At 59.0% G+C, this 18018-nt stretch overlaps 1 protein-coding gene across 2 annotated transcripts in view; it reads right to left on the reverse strand.

Moving 5' to 3' along the window:
- Positions 1 to 2378: 2378 nt before the first annotated feature.
- PIAS4 (protein inhibitor of activated STAT 4) overlaps positions 2379 to 18018 on the reverse strand; it is a 30242-nt gene continuing 14602 nt past the window's right edge. For both annotated transcript variants that reach the window (XM_037994594.2, XM_037994593.2), the window contains exons 3-11: positions 16738 to 16822; positions 13402 to 13443; positions 12935 to 13025; positions 12649 to 12777; positions 12410 to 12515; positions 8684 to 8757; positions 8279 to 8439; positions 4247 to 4377; positions 2379 to 4134 (exon numbers count right to left, since the gene is read on the reverse strand). In XM_037994594.2, the coding sequence (XP_037850522.1) occupies positions 3875 to 4134; positions 4247 to 4377; positions 8279 to 8439; positions 8684 to 8757; positions 12410 to 12515; positions 12649 to 12777; positions 12935 to 13025; positions 13402 to 13443; positions 16738 to 16822 (1079 nt within the window). In that variant the 3' untranslated portion in view covers positions 2379 to 3874. The remainder of the gene's footprint in view (positions 4135 to 4246; positions 4378 to 8278; positions 8440 to 8683; positions 8758 to 12409; positions 12516 to 12648; positions 12778 to 12934; positions 13026 to 13401; positions 13444 to 16737; positions 16823 to 18018) is intronic.

An 18018-nucleotide genomic window follows, 5' to 3' on the forward strand; every position in this document is an offset into this window, starting at 1 on the left:
TTCGAAACCAGCCAGAAAAACAAGGTGAAACCACATCTATGCAAAAAATACAAAAATTAGCTGGGTGTGGTGGTGCACACCTGTGGTCCCAGCTACTCTGGAGGCTGAGGCGGAAGTATTGCTTGAGCCCAGGAGGTCGAGGCTGCAGTGAGCTATGATTGCACTGCTGCACTCCAGCCTGGGCGACAGAGTGAGACCCTTTCTCAAAAATAAAAATAAATGTAATTCACACACCACATAAATTCCCTTCAAAGCCGGGTGTGGTGGCTCATGCCTGTAATCCCAGCATTTTGGGAGGCCAAGGCAGATGGATCACGAGGTCAGGAGATTGAGACCATCCTGGCCAACATGGTGAAACACCATCTCTAGTAAAAATACAAAAATTAGCCAGGCGTGGTGGCGCATGCCTGTAGTCTCAGGAAGCTGTGGCAGGAGAATCACTTGAACCTGGGAGGTGAAGGTTGCAGTGAGCAGAGATGGTGCCATTGCACTCCAGCCTGGGCAACAGAGCAAGACTGCGTGTCAAAAATAAATAAATAAAAGGCTGGGCGCAGTGGCTTACACCTGTAATCCCAACACTTTGGGAGGCCAAGGCGAGCAGATCACGAGGTCAGGAGATTGAGCCCATCCTGGCTAACACAGTGAAACCCTGTCTCTACTAAAAGTACAAAAAATTAGGCCGGGTGCAGTGGCTCAAGCCTGTAGTCCCAGCACTTTGGGAGGCTGAGGCGGGTGGATCACGAGGTCAGGAGATCGAGACCATCCTGGCTAACATGGTGAAACCCCGTCTCTACTAAAAAATACGAAAAATTAGCCGGGCATGGTGACGGGCGCCTGTAGTCCCAGCTACTCGGGAGGCTGAGGCAGGAGAATGGCGTGAACCCGGGAGGCGGAGCTTGCAGTGAGCCGAGATTCCACCACTGCCCTCCAGCCTGGGAGACAGAGTGAGACTCTGTCTCGAAAAAAAAAAAAAAAAAAAAAAAATTTCCTTCAAAAAATTATTCACCCATCACCACTAATTCCAGAACATTCTATCCAGCCCAAAGGATGCCCCATATCCATTTGTGATCACTCTCCATCCCCTTCCTTACCTTCCAGCACCCGTGAATCCCCTTCCTGTCTCTGTGGATTGGCCTGTCCTGGACATTTCATAGGAACAGGACCACATGCCACGTGGCCTTTGGTGTCTCTCACTAAGCGTGGCGTCCTCAGGGTTCGTCTGTGCTGGGGCCTGTGTCAGAGCCTCGCTCCTTTCCACGGCTGTCATACCGCGGTGTGGATGGCCACGCTGCGCTGATTCACTCCCTGGGTGGACAAGGGTCGTGGCCACATTTGGCTGCTGTGCATATCCACGAACACGTTTCACTGTGGACGGATGTGTTCACTTACCTCGGGGCCATGTCTGGGGCTGGCGTTGCAGGTCCCATGCTAACTCCACGTTTAGCCTTTTGAACAACTGTCCAGCTGTTTCCAAGGGGCTGCACCGTGCTGTCCTCCCCAGCTGTGTGGACTGCAGCTTCCCTGACCCTTGCTAGCTGTCCTGGTGGGGGTGACAGGTATCTCACACCCCTAACATCTCATGTGCTCCATGGTTGTCGGTGTATCTTTTATTTTTTGAGATGGAGTCTCGCTCTGTCACCCAGGCTAGAGTGCAGTGGTGTGATCTTGGCTCACTGCAAGCTCCACCTCCTGGGTTCAAGCAATTTTCCTGCCTCAGTCTCCCCAGTAGCTGAAACTACACCACGCCCAGCTTTTTGTATTTTTTTTTACTAGAGATGGGGTTTCACTGTGTTAGCCAGGATGGTCTCAATCTCCTGACCTCAGGTGATCCGCCCGCCCTGGTCTCCCAAAGTGCTGGGATTACAGGCATGAGCCACCGCGCCTGGCCCCTTTTTTTTTTTTTCTTCTGACAAAAGCAAAACGTTTGTGTATCTTCTTGGCCACCCAGAGAGACACGGACGATCCTGGGACCTGAACTCCGTGTATGGCCCAAGCCCCTTCACCCAGTCTCCCAGCTTGGTGGACACCGGGCCCAGGCAGCACAGTATACAGTAAAACTGGCCTGATTCAGGTCGGGCATGGTAGCTCATGCCTGTAATCCTAGCACTTTGGGAGGCTGAGGAAGGAGGATCACTTGAGGCCCAGAGTTCAAGACCAGCCTGGGCAACATAGCGAGTGACACCCCCATGTCTATTAAAAATAAATAAATAATAAAAATCTGCCTCATTTGACCACGAGCAGCACCTTTTGAATTCTGAAACTTGGCAATAACCAGGACAGAGAGATGTGGGTGGGGCTGTTTCTGTCCTTCCCACAACCCCGCCCCCCACTACAGGGTACACACTGAGAGAGACACAGGGCACACAAAAGCGGACGCCTGGGTGGCTTCACCTCGACCTTTTTTATTTGCATTTTTAAAAAACAATTAAATTAGAATACAAATATTAGAAAACAGCGGCCGTCAGCTGCCCGTGCGGGCGGGAGGGGCCGAGCTGCGCAGCGGGCTGCGGGCTCTGCAGCGAGACTGAACTGCCCTCGGCCAGATGCACGTCCCTTTCTTTAGACCTGAAATGATATTGCTTCCTGACTAGGAGTTCTGTTTATACAAAGGAAAATTCTGGGCTGGGGAGGATAAAAGCAAAACAGACGGCAGGCAGCAGGTCTGGAGAACCAGGTAAGGCCGGTGCCCTGCCTGTGCCCCGGTCTCCTGGGGGGTGAGGGGGGTGCCCAGCTGCGGGATCCTGGAGGCAGAGCCCCGGAAGCGCCCCCAGTTGTTGGACCCTGAGGCCAAGGGCACGGGTGGGGCCTGCGAGGGGCCGGGAACCCCTGGGGACTGGAGGGAGGCCCCTGGCCTGGTCCTGCTGGAAAAGCAAGGCTCCCGGGGGACAGGGTGCCAGCCTCGTACCCGTCGGAAAACCAAGAGCAAAAAGGAGAGGAATCAACCCAAACAAGAGCTGGGGTGGCCGGAGTCCCTGCTGCCCCTTGGGAAGCGACCGCCCCCCTGTGCCCCAAGGACTGGGGTGTGGTGGTGGCGGCAGCTGGGGACATCTGTGGACATCTGTGCTGTTCCGTAGGGAAGTTAACCTGAATTGGAGTTACCGAGGTAGCTGGCTAGAAAACTGAGACCCCCCCACGCCACACGGTGCCGCACCCTGGGCCCCCGCCTTCCCCGGGGGTTCCTGGCCACACGCCGGGTCTTCAAAATACCAAATTATTGCACTTTCAAAAAATACAACACATCTGTGGCTAAACCCTCCCCAGCCGCCCACCATCCCCCAATCCTGCCCGCCCATCCCCCCACCCCACTGCCCCTCCCTGCCCCAACCCACTCCATGGCTTCTTGGCTAAAACGCTCGTTGCTCGGCGCATGAGGGTCTCTGGGTGAGGATGTGTTTGCAGAGAAAAAGCAAAGGAAGAGACAAACGTCAAAGTGGTCGCCAGAGAGGGGCTGTGCCCCGCCCGCCGCCCGGGGCCCTGCGCGCCGGCTGGAATGGTCATGGGAAGAGGGTGGCGGGCAGCTGGGCATCCGGAGGGGAGGGCGCGGGGCAGCGTCCTGGTCCCTCCCGCCCACTACCCCTTCCCGGCTCGGACTCCAGCCGGGGAGGCGGCTGTGTGGGTGGCCGGCCTTGTTTTTAAGAGTTTGACTTTTTTGTTTCATTTTTCTTTTTTGTATCTTTTTTTGTCATTTTACTTTTTTTTTAATCCCCCATAGGAGAGTCCAGAGGTACAGGTGCCAGGAGCCAGGCAAAGGGGTGGAAAAACAAAAGGAACGACAATAAAAAGAACAAGAAAGGTCACTCCTCCCTCTGTGCCTGAGGCTGGCCCGCGCCCCTCTGCGTGGTGAGCACCAGGAAAGTCGAGTGTGCGGCCGGGGTCAGCAGGCCGGCACCAGGCCCTTCTGGAAGGGGCAGCGGCGCTTGGGCCGAGGGCCCTCTTCGTCGTCCTCCTCCTCCTCCTCTTCCTCTTCCTCCTCATCCTCTGAGGACGATGAGCTGTCCAGCGTGAGGTCCACCACGTCGGCGCCCGGCTTTCCATTCTCCACGCCACTCACCGGGCCGCCGCCACCCGTGCTGCCCAGGGCACCGCTGCCGTTGACGCTGGGTGCAGGCAGGAGCCCATTGGCATCCGAGGGGCCTGCGGGTGACAGGGACAGGGTGCAGGTACTTAGGATGCAACCACTGATAAATGGGGAAACTGAGGCGGTCCTGGCTGGGGACTGCGCGGTTGGTGGTGGCGAGGCACTCACCCAGCACGAGGATGGCGCCCTGCGGGCTGCAGCTGCGCTCCTTTTCGGCGCGGATTGGGCACCACGAACCGTCCACCAGGTACTCGATCTCGTCGGCGTCCTCACACTCGCTCAGGATCTTCGAGAGGAGCCTGGGGCGAGGCGGACAGCTGACGACGCGGCTGGGGGTGCCCCGCCCCCCCAACTCCCCAGCCCTCCCTTCCTTCTGGATGCCGCCAGGCACTTCCCACTTCTCTCTGCAACAGCAGCTTCACCGCCCCGACTACAGGGGTCCAGGGGCCCTGAATTCCCTCCCCTGGCCTCAGGCTCCTGCAGGTGCTGAGCCCCAGGCAGGTCATGCGCACGGCACCGCCAGGGGTGGCGGGGCAAAATGCACAAAACCAGGCCCCCAACTACCCACAAGAGCAGGGGATGTGGGGGCTGCAGGGGTCCTGCCCTCCCTGCCCCTCTGGGCACCTCCAGGTGTGCATGCATGTTTGTGTGGGGATGTGACAGTGTATCTGTGCATGTGTGCACACGTGTGCATGGATGCATGTGTACAAGTGCGCACGTGAGTGTATGTGTGCATCCATGTGTGGATCCATGTCGGCATACGTGAATGTGGACTGTATGGATGTGTTTGTATGTGTGACGATGTGGACCGTATGGATGTATGTGTGATGGTGTGGACCGTATAGGTGTGTGTGTGATGGCGTAGACTGTATGGATGTGTGTATGTGTGACAGTATTCCCTGTATAAATGTGTGTGTGATGGTGTGGACTGTATGGATGTGTTTGTGTGTATGTGATGGTGTGGACTGTATGGATGTGTGTGTATATGATGGTGTGGACTCTATCGATGTATGTGTGACGGTGTGGACTGTATAGGTGTGTGCATGTGTGATGTGAACCGTATGGATTGTGTATGTGTGACGGTGTGGACCGTATGGATGTGTGGGGGTGTGTGTGACAGTGTGGACTGTAGGGATGTGGGTATGTGTGACGGTGTGGACTGTATGGATGGGTGTGTGTGTGATGGTGTGGACCGTATGGATGTGTGGGTGTGGACTATGGATGTGTGGGGGTGTGTGTGACGGTGTGGACTGTATAGGTGTGTATGTGATGGTGTGGACCGTATGGATGTGTGGCTGTGGACTATGGATGTGTGGGGGTGTGTGTGACGGTGTGGACTGTAGGGATGTGGGTATGTGGGTGTGGGTTACGGTGTGGACCGTATGGGTGTGGGGGTGTGTGAGGCAGTGTGGACCACATCCATGTGTGGGCATGCGGGTGTGCGGCCCACATCTGCTTTCACACTGTACTGTGTGCCCCCCAGATCAGGAAACGGCCCGCAGTGAAGGCTGCTCAAAGCCCCTGCAGAGGCTGTGAGGGCAGCACTGGAAGCAGAGCGTGGGCTCCCCATGCCCATCCCAGCCACAGCCTCTCCAGAGCGCCCCCGCTGTGTACGGCCTTCTTCCTTGGAGGTCCTACCAGTCCCATTTCACAAACCAGAGAGAGGCTCAGGAAGGGGTGAGTTCCCTGAGGCCACAGGGCCAATTGGAGGCAGGCACTGGTTCTGCTCCCCAACCCCGTCCTGGCCAAAGGGCCTCGGTCTCCCCACCCGCAGGATGGGAAGGGCGCAGTGGCTGGGGGGTGTCTGGGGAAAGGCCCATGGCTCATGGGTCCATGCAGGGCCCAGGCTGGCCTGTTACTGTCAAGGCTACAGCTGCTCCCAGGCACCTGCAGTGGCGTCTTTCTCATCACACAGGAGAGCCCTCGTCCCGCTCTGGGCGACATTTTCTTTTTTTGTTTTTGAGACGGAGTCTCGCTCTGTCACCCAGGCTTGAGTGCAGTGGAGAGATCTCGGCTCACTGCAAGCTCCGCCTCCCGGGTTCATGCCATTCTCCTGCCTCAGCCTCCCGAGGAGCTGGGACTACAGGCGCCCGCCACCGTGCCCGGTTAATTTTTTGTATTTTTAGTAGAGACGGGGTTTCACTGTGTTCTTGATCTCCTGACCTCATGATCCACCCGCCTCGGCCTCCCAAAGTGCTGGGATTACAGGCGTGAGCCGCCATACCCGGCCTTCTGGGCGACACTTTCTGAGGCTGATGGGACTCCTCTCACCCAGGCCAGCCCCCCGCCCGCCCCACCAAGGTCTCTGTGAGGCAATGCTCAGAGCCCCCTGTGCCGGGGGGCCACCCCAGGCATAGCACAGCTCTGCCTGCTCACTGCCCTGCTTGCAAAACTCCTTCTCACCCTCCGAAGTCCCACCCCACAGCTTCTCTTCCTCCTCTCCACGACAGACACAGCAGTTTATGTCTGGCTCTGCTCCTCTATCTGCTCCCCCTGCCAAGAACAAGGCTCCCTGTAGGCAGGATCTGGAACAGGACTCTTTTGGGGACCCTGGGGTCACCCAGCTCAGAGCCAGGGACAGAGAGACGACAGGGCTCATGGAACAAAGTATGAATCAAGGACCTCTCCTCCGGGAAGACTCCCTGGCTACACTGAGTCCCATGGGCTGCTGAGGCCAAGGCCTGTGTGGGATACAGCTGCCTGCCCCAGCCCTGGTGGCCCTGGAGCTGTAAGAGCTGCCGCCACTCCAAGCCCAAGCCCCACTCCGGGCCTGTGGGGGAAGGCAGGCACCCGGCTGCACAGCTGTCAAGCTGGGAACAGAGCAGCCATTCAGGCAGTCCACGTGCCCGGCCCCAGGGTCTCCTCTCTCTACCCGAAGCCGGGATGCAAGGGGGTGGCCACCCAGTCCTCCACAGAGGGGTCCCAGACTCAGGCCAGGTTCAAGTCCCAGTCTGGCCCCCTGTGAGCTGAGGGGGGCTCCAGCTGCTGGCTGCCTCCTCTGAGCCTGTTTCCTCGTCTGTAAAATGGGGAAGCTTGCCGGGCGCGGTGGCTCAAGCCTGTAATCCCAGCACTTTGGGAGGCCGAGACGGGCGGATCACGAGGTCAGGAGATCGAGACCATCCTGGCTAACATGGTGAAACCCTGTCTCTACTAAAAAATACAAAAAACTAGCCGGGCGTGGTGGCGGCGCCTGTAGTCCCAGCTACTCGGTAGGCTGAGGCAGGAGAATGGCGTAAACCCGGGAGGCGGAGCTTGCAGTGAGCTGAGATCCGGCCACTGCACTCCAGCCTGGGTGACAGAGCCAGACTCCGTCTCAAAAAAAAAATAAATAAATAAAATAAAATAAAATGGGGAAGCTCACAGCTCTGCCTCCCAGGATGGGGACAACTGCACAAACCGGGGGTCCACTTAGGGACCAAATCTATGACCCCAGAGGCAGGCCAGCCCTGCCTTCACCTGCACGGTCCACTGAGGCCGTGCACCCGAGGGCTGGGGGCCCAGCTCACCCTCCCATGCATGGCCTGCTCCCGCCTGTGAAGGCACCAGCTCGTGCCACTGTGGCCTCACGCCCTGCCAGAGGCTCTGGGGATGAGAGGTGGGCGTGGCCGGCGCCAGGCAGGAGCCGCATCAGGTGCCACAGACAACAGGGCTCAGTTTCTGGAAACTTAAGCCCTGGGCAGAGCCTCCCTCCAGGGAGAAAGGTCTTGTCCTCCTGTCCCCTGTGGCCTGGGGAATGCCTGGCCACAGCTGTGCCACCCAGGAAGGGAAGGGTATGGCGTGGCCAGAGCGCTCCAGGAGGCACCACCTCCTTTGCCTCTCTGTGAGGAGCCACCCCCACGGCTGCACGTCCTGGGGCGAACGCCGTGTGAAAGCAGAGTCCGGCTTGGTTTTTTGTGACAAAAACCACACTCCTGGAGCTCAAGGTCACACCTGCCTGAGGTCATGTGGGAGCGGGATGGACCAGAGCCCGCCTTCTGCAGCCTGAGCTACGTGCCTGTCGCCTGCACAGCAAAGGCTCTGACAAGTTCCGCGAGGAAGAAACGGGCTCTTCTCACAGCCCGGAGCTTCCAAAGCTCCGGGACCATGTGTCCCCACTGCTGTGTCTTGCTGGGGCAGCACGGGGTCTGCAGGAAGTGGGGTGCCACTGAGATCTCCATGGCCGTCCGGCTCCAGCCGCCCTCCCTGGGGCCCCAGGCTCACCCATCGATGATGAGCTGGTCGTAGGGGGCTGGCTTGTCGCACACGGGGCACATCCAGGTGGGCTTCTTCTCATTCATCTGCAGGTAGAAGACGGCGTCGAAGCACTGCAGGTGGGCGCAGGTCTCTGCCCGGCAGGGCACAGAGAGCCGCATCTTCACCAGCTGCGGGGGAGGGGCTGCATGAGCATGGCACCCGTCTGCTGTGCCCGCCCACCTGGCACCCCTCACCCCCAGCTCCATCCTGTGGCTTGTTCCAATCGCTCGTGCCTCAGGAACACGGCGGGGACCAAGACCAGCCTTGCCCCTGCAGGCTCACGGTCCAGCCAAGCCGCCCTGGGCCCAGGGCCACCAGGGAGGAAGCACAGCCGCAGGAGAGGCCCCAAGGAGGGGGCTGCCCCCGACTCACCGGGCAGATGAGGGACACCCGCACACCAGTGGTGGCGATCTCGCTGTCGGGATCGAGGCGCAACTTCTCCTTGACTGTGGGGAGGGAACGGAGGATGTCGTCAGAGAGGTGGGCACAGCGGGGCATGGGGCTGGGATTCGGGTTCTCTCCAGCACCCATGACCACCTCCAAGAACAGGTGCCCCAAAAACGAGTCTTGAGCCTCGCTGTGTGGCTCAGGGCCACGAGGGACCAGAGGAAGTCAGGCGGCGACCATTAGATTTGACCACAACCTGGGCACACCACAGACCCAGCTGAAGCCCCCACACGAAGGTGGCCTATGTGGCCTCCCCCACCCCGCGTGGGCTGTGACCCACGGGACTTTTCTGGAAAGTTTCATGCAACACAGCCACCGACGGGGTCACTGCTGTGACTTAATTCTGTCACCGACACACCATCGCCAAGGCCACAGTGGGGAATGAGGCAGGGATTCCTTTGGGAGATGGACCCCGGGGCCTCCCGGCTGTGAGCCAGGAAGCGGCTGCCGCCCAGCCCTGGACACCACGCCGAGGCAGCCTGCACACCCAAGAGTGTAGCTGCTTCTTTAAAGGAAAAGACGGTGCCCGCCAGCAAGCTGCACAGAACACGGGGCAACACGTGAAACATGAAGGCTTGGGGCAGGCACCGCCCTCCCCTCCACAGGCAGCAGGCCCACAGCCAGAAGGAACTCACGCGGGGACCCCGGGTGCCCTCCTGACACTACTGGGATGCGGCTAAACTCCATCCTCGGCTAGCTCAGGACAGCCCCCAGCCCTGGGCCCTGCAGGGCAGACCACCCTGGCCCACAGTCCCCAGGGCCTCCCCATCCACCACCCGGCCCTCAGCTGCCTAGTGGACCAGTTCTGCTTCCTCTAGGAAGCCACCTGCCCAACCGACTTGGGGTTCAGAGTGATGGTGCCAGCCTGTCTCCCCCCTTCCCCCAGCTGTCCTGACGTTTCTCTGTCTGGAAGTGCTCCTGCCACCCCTTATCGGCCTGAACCACCACTTATCTCTGGCCGCTTGGAAGCCACTTCCTCCTTCCTGACCCCCACCCAGCCCCCCGGCCCGTGTGTGCAGCAGTGGGCTCTTCCTTCTCCCGTAGGGACGCAGTGGCAGCCACAAGCTGGCCAGCACGGTCTGGCACCCTTGCACGCTCCCAGCAGCTCTCCTGCTTGAGCCAAGGCTGCCCTAGTCGCTCACTCCTTGGCTGAGTTTCCACCCTGGGATCCAGCTCTGGCTACCCGGTGCCCACGTGGACCCTCACGCCTGGCAAAGGGGCTCTGGGCAGCTAGGAGGGGATGCAGGTGCCCATCTGATTTTAAAGCAAGCTCTCCCTTCTCCATGTACAGAAAGACGTGTGCAGCAGGAAGGGTTCAAGTGAGGCAAACGTGAGGACTTCCTAGGTGCAACAACAAAAAAATCCAGTGACAAAGAGGCTGAGGCTGGGGCCAGCTGTGGAAGGCGGCAGGAGACCCCTTCAGAGAGGAAATCTGACCCCGCAGCCCCCAGCACTGCAGGGCTCTGGTCACTGAGGAGTTAAGGCTGGCCCCCACCCCATGGGCCTAGAAGCCTGCCCGGCCCCAGCCTCCTCCCTCAAGTTGGCCATTGTCCCCAAAGGCAAGGAAGGTTGGGGGGGGGGTTGAAGAAAGGGCCCTTTGAGGGAAGAGGGAGGCAGGGCGGGGAAACCCAGGTCACAGAACCCTAACTTTGCCACTCTGTGCCTCAGTGTCCCCACTGGTCCCACGGGGACATCGCCAGCTCCTCCCTCCCCGAGCCTGGAGGAGGCTGGCCGGGGATGCGGGTCTCTGCGGAGGGCACCCTCACCCCTGCACATCCCGCTCTGCAGAGGGGGTGCCGCCGGCTATCCTTCCTGACTTGGGGGACCGGAGTGTGCAGGAAGCTTCAACACGATGGGGCTCGCAGGCCCCTGGCAGTGCCAGCACTGCTCCAGGCTTCTGGACACCCAGGCTAGTAGGTGCCCTTTGGTGGTCAGGAACAGGGGCCAGAGGCCCGGGCCTGGCTGTGCCAGGAGGGCAGTGCTCATGGGGAACTCTCAGGCCTGGGCACAGGAGCCCTGGGCAGCTAGGAGGGGCAGCTGGGAGACCCTCTGGCCCCCATTCTGCCAAGGGTGGTGCCCAGATTCCACCTGAAAACAGCGAGCATTCTGGAAGGAGGCACGAGCAAACCCGGCTGGCCCAGAACCACCCTCTTCTCAGTCTAGCAGGTGGTTCCAGTCCTCGCCCACCTGCCCAACTCCCACTCCCAGCTCCAAAGGACTCCAGGTTAGGCCTCGCCTCTCCACAGAACAGGCCTGTGGAGCCCACTGAGGCCTGAGCCCCAAGCATGTGGCGTCCAGAGAGAGGCCCAGGTGCCCTCAAGCTGGCTCAGATCTATTCTCCTGAAGACAGTGGCCACCAGAGAAAGCCAGCGACTTTCCGAGGCCACACAGCCACCAAGCAGGGCTAACTGTACGCTGCCTTTGCGCTGCGCGGCTGCACGGGGGGGACTGATTCACCCTCCCATCTTGGCAGGCTTTTTTTTTTTTTTTTTTTTTTTTTTTTGAGACGGAGTCTCGCTCTGTCCCCCATGCTGGAGTGCAGTGGCCGGATCTCAGCTCACTGCAAGCTCCGCCTCTCGGGTTTACGCCATTCTCCTTCCTCAGCCTCCCGAGTAGCTGGGACTACAGGCGCCCACCACCTCGCCTGGCTAGTTTTTTGTATTTTTTAGTAGAGACGGGGTTTCACCGTGTTAGCCAAGATGGTCTCGATCTCCTGACCTCGTGATCCGCCCGTCTCGGCCTCCCAAAGTGCTGGGATTACAGGGTTGAGCCACCGCGCCCGGCCTTTTTTTTTTTTTTTTTTTTTTTTTGAGACGGGGTCTCACTCTCCCAGGCTGGAGTGCAGTGGCATGATCTCAGCTCACTGCAAGCTCCGCCTCCCGGGTTCACGCCATTCTCCTGCCTCAGCCTCCCGAGTAGCTGGGACTACAGGCGCCTGCCACCACGCCCGGCTAATTTTCTTGTATTTTTAGTAGAGACGGGGTTTCACTGTGTTAGCCAGGATGGTCTCGATCTCCTGACCTCGTGATCCGCCCGCCTCGGCCTCCCAAAGTGCTGGGATGACAGGCGTGAGCCACCGCGCCTGGCCGGTAAGCTTTCTTTTAAAATTGCTCTGTGTGTCACTTAAAAAATATTGTTTTCATTGTTACAAGTACAAAAGAGAACAGGTGCGAAAGAGGCCAAGACTGTCATCCAGCACTCTGGGAGGTTGAGGCAGGTGCACCGCTTGAACCCAGGAGTTTAAGACCAGCCTAGGCAACACAGCAAGAACCTGTCTCTACGAAACATTAAAAAATCAGTTGGGGCCGGGTGCTGTGGCTCCCAGCCTCTGTGCTGCCCCGGAACAAGGAACGAGGCCCCAGCTCTTCTGCTGCTTGGACCCCTGTAGGCTGGGGCGCCTGGGGCCAGCAACACGGGGTGTGACCCCACAGGCTTCTGCACAGCAGCTCCCACTGCCAAGTGCCCCCTCTGCCATCCATATCCTCCAGAGACCTCCTCAGCCACAGCGGGGAGGCCATGGACCCCCAGAGTGACAGGAAGCCCCTGACCCATCTCCTTCGGGTGCAGGCCCCCCACCCTCGCCCAGTACAGGCAAGGTTTCCAGGGGGGACTCGGTCCACCCCTCGGCCGAGGTGGCCCTGAGCTGCTCACCCAGTGCCTTGCACAGCTCCGGGTGCTTCACCCCAATGGTCTTCAGCCTCTGCAGCAGCTCTGACGAGGTCAACTGCCGAACCAGGTACAGGGCCACGGAGTAGCTCTGGGGACAGAGGGGTGGGGTCAGGGCTGGCAGGGCGGGGCTGGGGTGGGGGGACGGGGGGGCGCCTGGGGTCAGGGCTGGCAGGGCGGGGCTGGGGCAGGGGGGCAGGGTGGGCACCCGGGCATGCACTCACCTTGCCATAGTTCCCCCAGGTGACGGTGATGCGGTTGGTGGCCGAGGACAGGTACATGAGGTGGGTGAGGTTGATGGGGCGGCACGGCCTCTTGGGTTCCACCCCAGGCTTATTGGAGGGGTAGTAGCCCTGCAAGCAGACGGGCCGCTCAGCCTCGAGCCAAGAATGGCTGGAAAATCCAACGGCCCCCACCTCCCCCCACGCCCCCCACCCTCCCCCCACGCCCCCCACCCTCCCTCCACGCCCCCCAAACCCGTGTAACAGACGCGGGGGGGGCCATGCTCACCGGGACTGAGCAGTAGCTGTGGTTGACCTTCACAGCGATGTTGGGCGGGTACTGGTCCTCCTGAGGGCAGCTGGTGTCTGAATAACAGATTCTGCAACGACAACAGGGACCATGGGGCGGCAGGAGTGGGCGCACAGGAGGGGCTAGGCCGCTGTGGGGAACAATGGGGACCATGAGGGGCACAGGAGGGGCTGGGCCGCTGCGGGGGTAACAAGTGGGAGTCAAGTGGTGGTGATGGGGGCACTGGAGAAGGTGACATGGGGGGTATCGGGGCCCCTGGGTGTGGCCTGAGCAGGTGGTGGGATAGTGGTATATCCCCAGACAGGGACAGATGGCAGGCTGGGGGGAGCTGGGCTCTGCCTTTGGCAGGGGAGACTGAGAAGAGCCTGGACCAGGACTGGGGGGCGGGGGGGGGGGGCAGGTGGCCAGGGGTCCAGCCCTGGGGTCGTGGGCACACCTGGGCATACCTCAGGACGACCTGCACGGCTTTAACTCCTGGCTGCAGTTCTCTGTAGGTGTGGAGCAAACCAGAGAAAAGGAAAGGAGAGCTGAGTGAGGAAGGCGCAACCTCAGCCTGCCCCACAAGGTGGAGACCGCCACCCCACAAGGCTCTCTCCCCTAGAGCTGCGAAACTGAGGCCCAGGACTCTTTTGTGCAGGCCGGGTGAGACAGGAGTGGCTGTGGGGTCAGGAGAGGGGCTGGCCTCCCTGGAAAATGCAAGAGAATCGACCGCAAAACCCTGAACCAGAGAGGGCAGCCAGGTGCCTCTCACTGCGAGGAAACACAGCTAAAACGTGCATGCTGGAATGTAGCAGCCAGCTCACAACGTCAAGAAAACACCCAGTCTGCGAGGCCGAGGCCGGCGGAGCTCTTGAGCCCAGGAATTTGAGACCAGCCTGGGCAACATGGTGAAACTGTCTCTACAAAAAATACAAAAAATTATCTGGGCGTGGTGGTGCACACCTGTGGTCCCGGCTGCTTGGAGGCTGAGGCAGGAGGATCGTCTGAACCCGTGGAGGCAGAGGCTGCAGTGAGCTATGATTGCACCACTGCACGCCAGCCTGCGTAACAAAGAGAAACACTCTCCAAATAAAAAAAAACAAAAAAAAAGTAACACCTGAGAATAAACTTTAATAAGAAACATCCCCAGGAGAAGAGGAAAAAGTCTCTCTACCCAACGACGCATCCGTGGATGTTCACAGCAGAACTGACCACGACAGCCACAAAGTAGCGGCAGCCTGAGTGTCCTTCCACAGACCGAAGGACCAACACACACGGGACGTGACCCAGCCACGGAAAGGAGCCAGGCTGACCCAGGCCTCAGCACAGGTGCACCGTGAGGACGTACCGCCCAGTGAGAGATGCCAGACACAAAAGGACACACAGGGCAGGTGGCTCATGCCAGTAACCCCAACACTTTGGGGGGCGGAGGTGGGTGGGTCACGGGTTCCAGACCAACCTGGGCAACATGGTAAAACCTCGTCTTTACTAAAAATATAAAGATCAGCTGAGTGCGGTGGTACGTGCCTGTAATCCTAGCTACTCAGGAGTCTGAGGCAAGAGAATCACTTGAACCTGGGAGGTGGAGGTTGCAGTGAGCTGGGATCGCGACACTGCACTCCAGCCTGGACAACAGAGTGAGATTCCGTCTCAAATAATCATCATTTTAAAAAGCCGCAGTGTGTGATTCCACTTCTATGAAATGTCCAGGACGGGCCCATTTCCAGAGACAGGAGGGGACGCGTGGGGGCAGCGGATGAAGGGTGGTGGCTGATGGGGATGGACACAATTGCTCCGAGACTAGGCAGTGGTGGGAGCTGCACTACCTATTGATCCACGAGAACCCACTCGATGACACACCTAAAAACTGCGTACTCTATGGTATGCAAATCATATCTCAACATAAGAAACAGAAATGTGGGCCGGGCACGGTGGTTCATGCCTGTAACCAGCACTTTGGGAGGCAGAGGCGGGCGGATCACGAGGTCAAGAGATCGAGATCATCCTGGCCAACATGGTAAAACCCTGTCTCTACTAAAAACACAAAAATTAGCCAGGCGTAGTGGCACATGCCTGTAGTCCCAGCTACTCGCGAGGCTGAGTCAGGAGAAGAATATCGCTTGAACCCAGGAGGCGGAGCTTGCAGTGAGCCGAGATCGCGCCACTGCACTCCAGCCTGGCGACAGAGCAACTCCGTCTCAAAAAATGGAAAAAAAAAGAAAAGGAAATGTCCAGAAGCTTTCTGAGGAGAAACCCAAACTGATTTTTTTATACTGTGTGGCTGGCTCGAGCACCCTGCAGCAGGGACGCAGTGCAGGTGGAGCTGTGCGGACCCAGGTTCACAGACAAGGAAGAGGAGAAAGGTGACGTCACCACCTTGGGTCACCCAGGCAGAGAGACCTCCGTGGCCAAGCCTGGCTCAGCTGGTTCTGAACCCTTACTAGGTGTGAGGGCCAGGCTGGGAGGCCCCGGGAACCTGGCCCCACAGCAAGTAGGGGCGGTGGGTCTGAAGCAGCTGGGCACGAGAAGCTGGGCATCAAATGGGGGCGCCCAGCCCAGCTCTGCCACGGACTCAGGGGTGACCTGGGCAAAAGGCCTTCCCTGTCCTGAGGGTCCAGCACCCACCATGAGGCTGCCCCGGCAGGAATCTGTCTCAGCTAGAGGCAGGACAGCCTTAGAGAGACTGAGGGAGGAGCAGAGCACAGGGCAGCCACACTGGCCCCTCACCTGCTAGAGTTCAACCGTCCTCATCTGAGGGCGGGGACACCACGCAGTGTCTGGGGACATCCGAGGGAACGATCCCACCTGACTATCCACGATGCGGAGGGGTAAACCCTGTGTTCGTTATCTGGGAGAAAACCTGACTTTGGCCGGGCGCGGTGGTTCACGCCTGTAATCCCAGCACTCCGGGAGGCTGAGGTGGGTGAATCACCTGAGTCAGGAGTTCGAGACCAGCCTGACCAACATGGCAAAACCCCATTTCTACTAAAAATACAAGAATAGCTGGGCGTGGTAGCAGGCGCCTGTAATCCCAGCTACCTGGGAGGTTGAGGCAGGAGAATCGCTTGAATACGGGAGGTGGAAGTTGCAGGAAGCCAAGATCGTGCCACTGCACTCCAGCCTGGGCAACAAGAGTGAAACTCAGTCTCAAAAACAAACAAACAAAACACCACATCTAACTTTCTGCTCATGCTGGACACCAGAATAAATTCCGGATAAGGCGGGCGGTGTAAACCAGGGACCCCAGCTCCCGGGATTCACCTTCTCCCTCCCCCTCCAACTCAGGGTGTGGATTTCAATGTGTGCGGCCTTCTGGGACCTCAGCAGGGCAGAGGATTATGGGACGCAGAGTGTCTTGGGGGTACGTGGAATCCAATAACCCAGGGAGGTCTCACCCGCGTTATCCTGCCCCAGGGGACACTGGACAACATCTGGGGACATCTGTGGCTGTCACAACATGGGCGTGTTCTCGGCATGGAGTGGGTGGAGGCGAAGAATGCTACTCAGCACCCTACAGCACCCAGGATGGTCCCACATGCAGAGGGCAAGACCGTGTTAAAAGGGGACAGTCAGTCTGCCTCTCTCTAACGGGCTGCAGGGTACAGGCAGTGGGCACACAGCCCAGCAGGTGAGACTCAGGACGGGGTTTTCTGGAAGGCAGCGAACCCGGCCACTGCCTTGCAGCACGGCTCTGGACTGAGCCCGAGCGAGGCCTGCGGTGGATGTGGCTGCCGGTTCTTCCAGTGAGCCCAGGAGAAAGTGGGCGGGCGGCAGGGCACCGGGCTGGGGAAGGGGCCACGCACCTGGAGTTCCGGATCAACTCCACCTGTCTTGGCGTCAACGCGAAGATGCACGGGCTCTCCTGAAGCTTCTCGTTGTTCTGTGGGACTGAAGACAAACACAGGGTCATGGGCATGTCTGGTCCCTGGCAGGTCCCCCGAGCCCAGGCGCTTTTCCGGGCCTTCGCCTCTTCAGATCAGGAAACAGGAAATGGGAAGCTGGCTGGACAGATATGTGGGGAAGAGGTGGGGGCCGCCCAGGGAGGAGGATGAGGGAGGAGAATGAGGGAGGACTCCCGCCCATCCCCTTCTCGGGGCCGCTCACTACGGCCTGTGTCCTGTTGAGGGCCACTCAGAAAGCCGGTGCCCTTTGCAGCCTGTGGGATGCAGGCGTCTATTTAGGAAGACTGAAAAATGCCCAGCTGCCTGGGGGGAGAGCTGGACCCAGCCAGGCCTGCAGGACACTGCCATCCCTCCTCCCTCCTGAGTACAAACTGGACCCTGCCCTTGCTCTCCTCATGCCTGCAAGGTGGCCAGGTCACATGGACAGAGGTGGCGCCGGAGGTACTGACGAGAGGAAGGCCATGGCGCTCACAAGCCTGGGCCCTACCCTATTACTTACAACTGGACTGACAAGCAGAGGCGCAGTCAGAAAACACTGTTCTTTTTGTTTGTTTTGTTTTTGAGATGGAGTCTTACCCTGTCCCCCAGGCTGGGGTGCAATGGCATGATCTCGGCTCACTGCAACCTCCATCTCCCAGGTTCAAGCAATTCTCCTGCCTCAGCCTCCTGAACAGTCACCACGCCTGGCTAATTATTGTATTTTTAGTAGAAATGGGATTTCACCATGTTGGCCAGGCTCGTTTCAAACTCGTGACTTCAGGTGACCTGCCCACCTCAACCTCTCAAAATGCTGGGATTACAGACGTGAGCCATTGCGCTCAGCCAGCCCCATTTTTTTTTTTTTTTTTTTTTTTTTTTTTGAGACTTTGTTTCACTCTTGTCACCCAGGCTGGAGTGCAATGGCATCATCTCGGCTCACCGCAACCTCCACCTCGCAGGTTCAAGCGATCCTCCTGCCTCAACCTCCCAAAGCAGCTGGGATTACAGGTATGAGCCACCACGCCCAGCTAATTTTGTATTTTTAGCAGAGACAGGGTTTCTCCATGTTGGTCAGGCTGGTCTTGAACTCCCAACCTCAGGTGATCCGCCCGCCTCGGTCTCCCAAAGTGCTGGGATTACAGGCATGAGCAACTGCACCTGGCTGCCCCATCTCTTAAAAAGAAAAACAGCATGGTGCGGCGT

This window comes from Chlorocebus sabaeus, chromosome 6 (genome assembly GCF_047675955.1).
Source record: "Chlorocebus sabaeus isolate Y175 chromosome 6, mChlSab1.0.hap1, whole genome shotgun sequence".
Classification (NCBI taxonomy): Eukaryota; Metazoa; Chordata; class Mammalia; order Primates; family Cercopithecidae; genus Chlorocebus; species Chlorocebus sabaeus.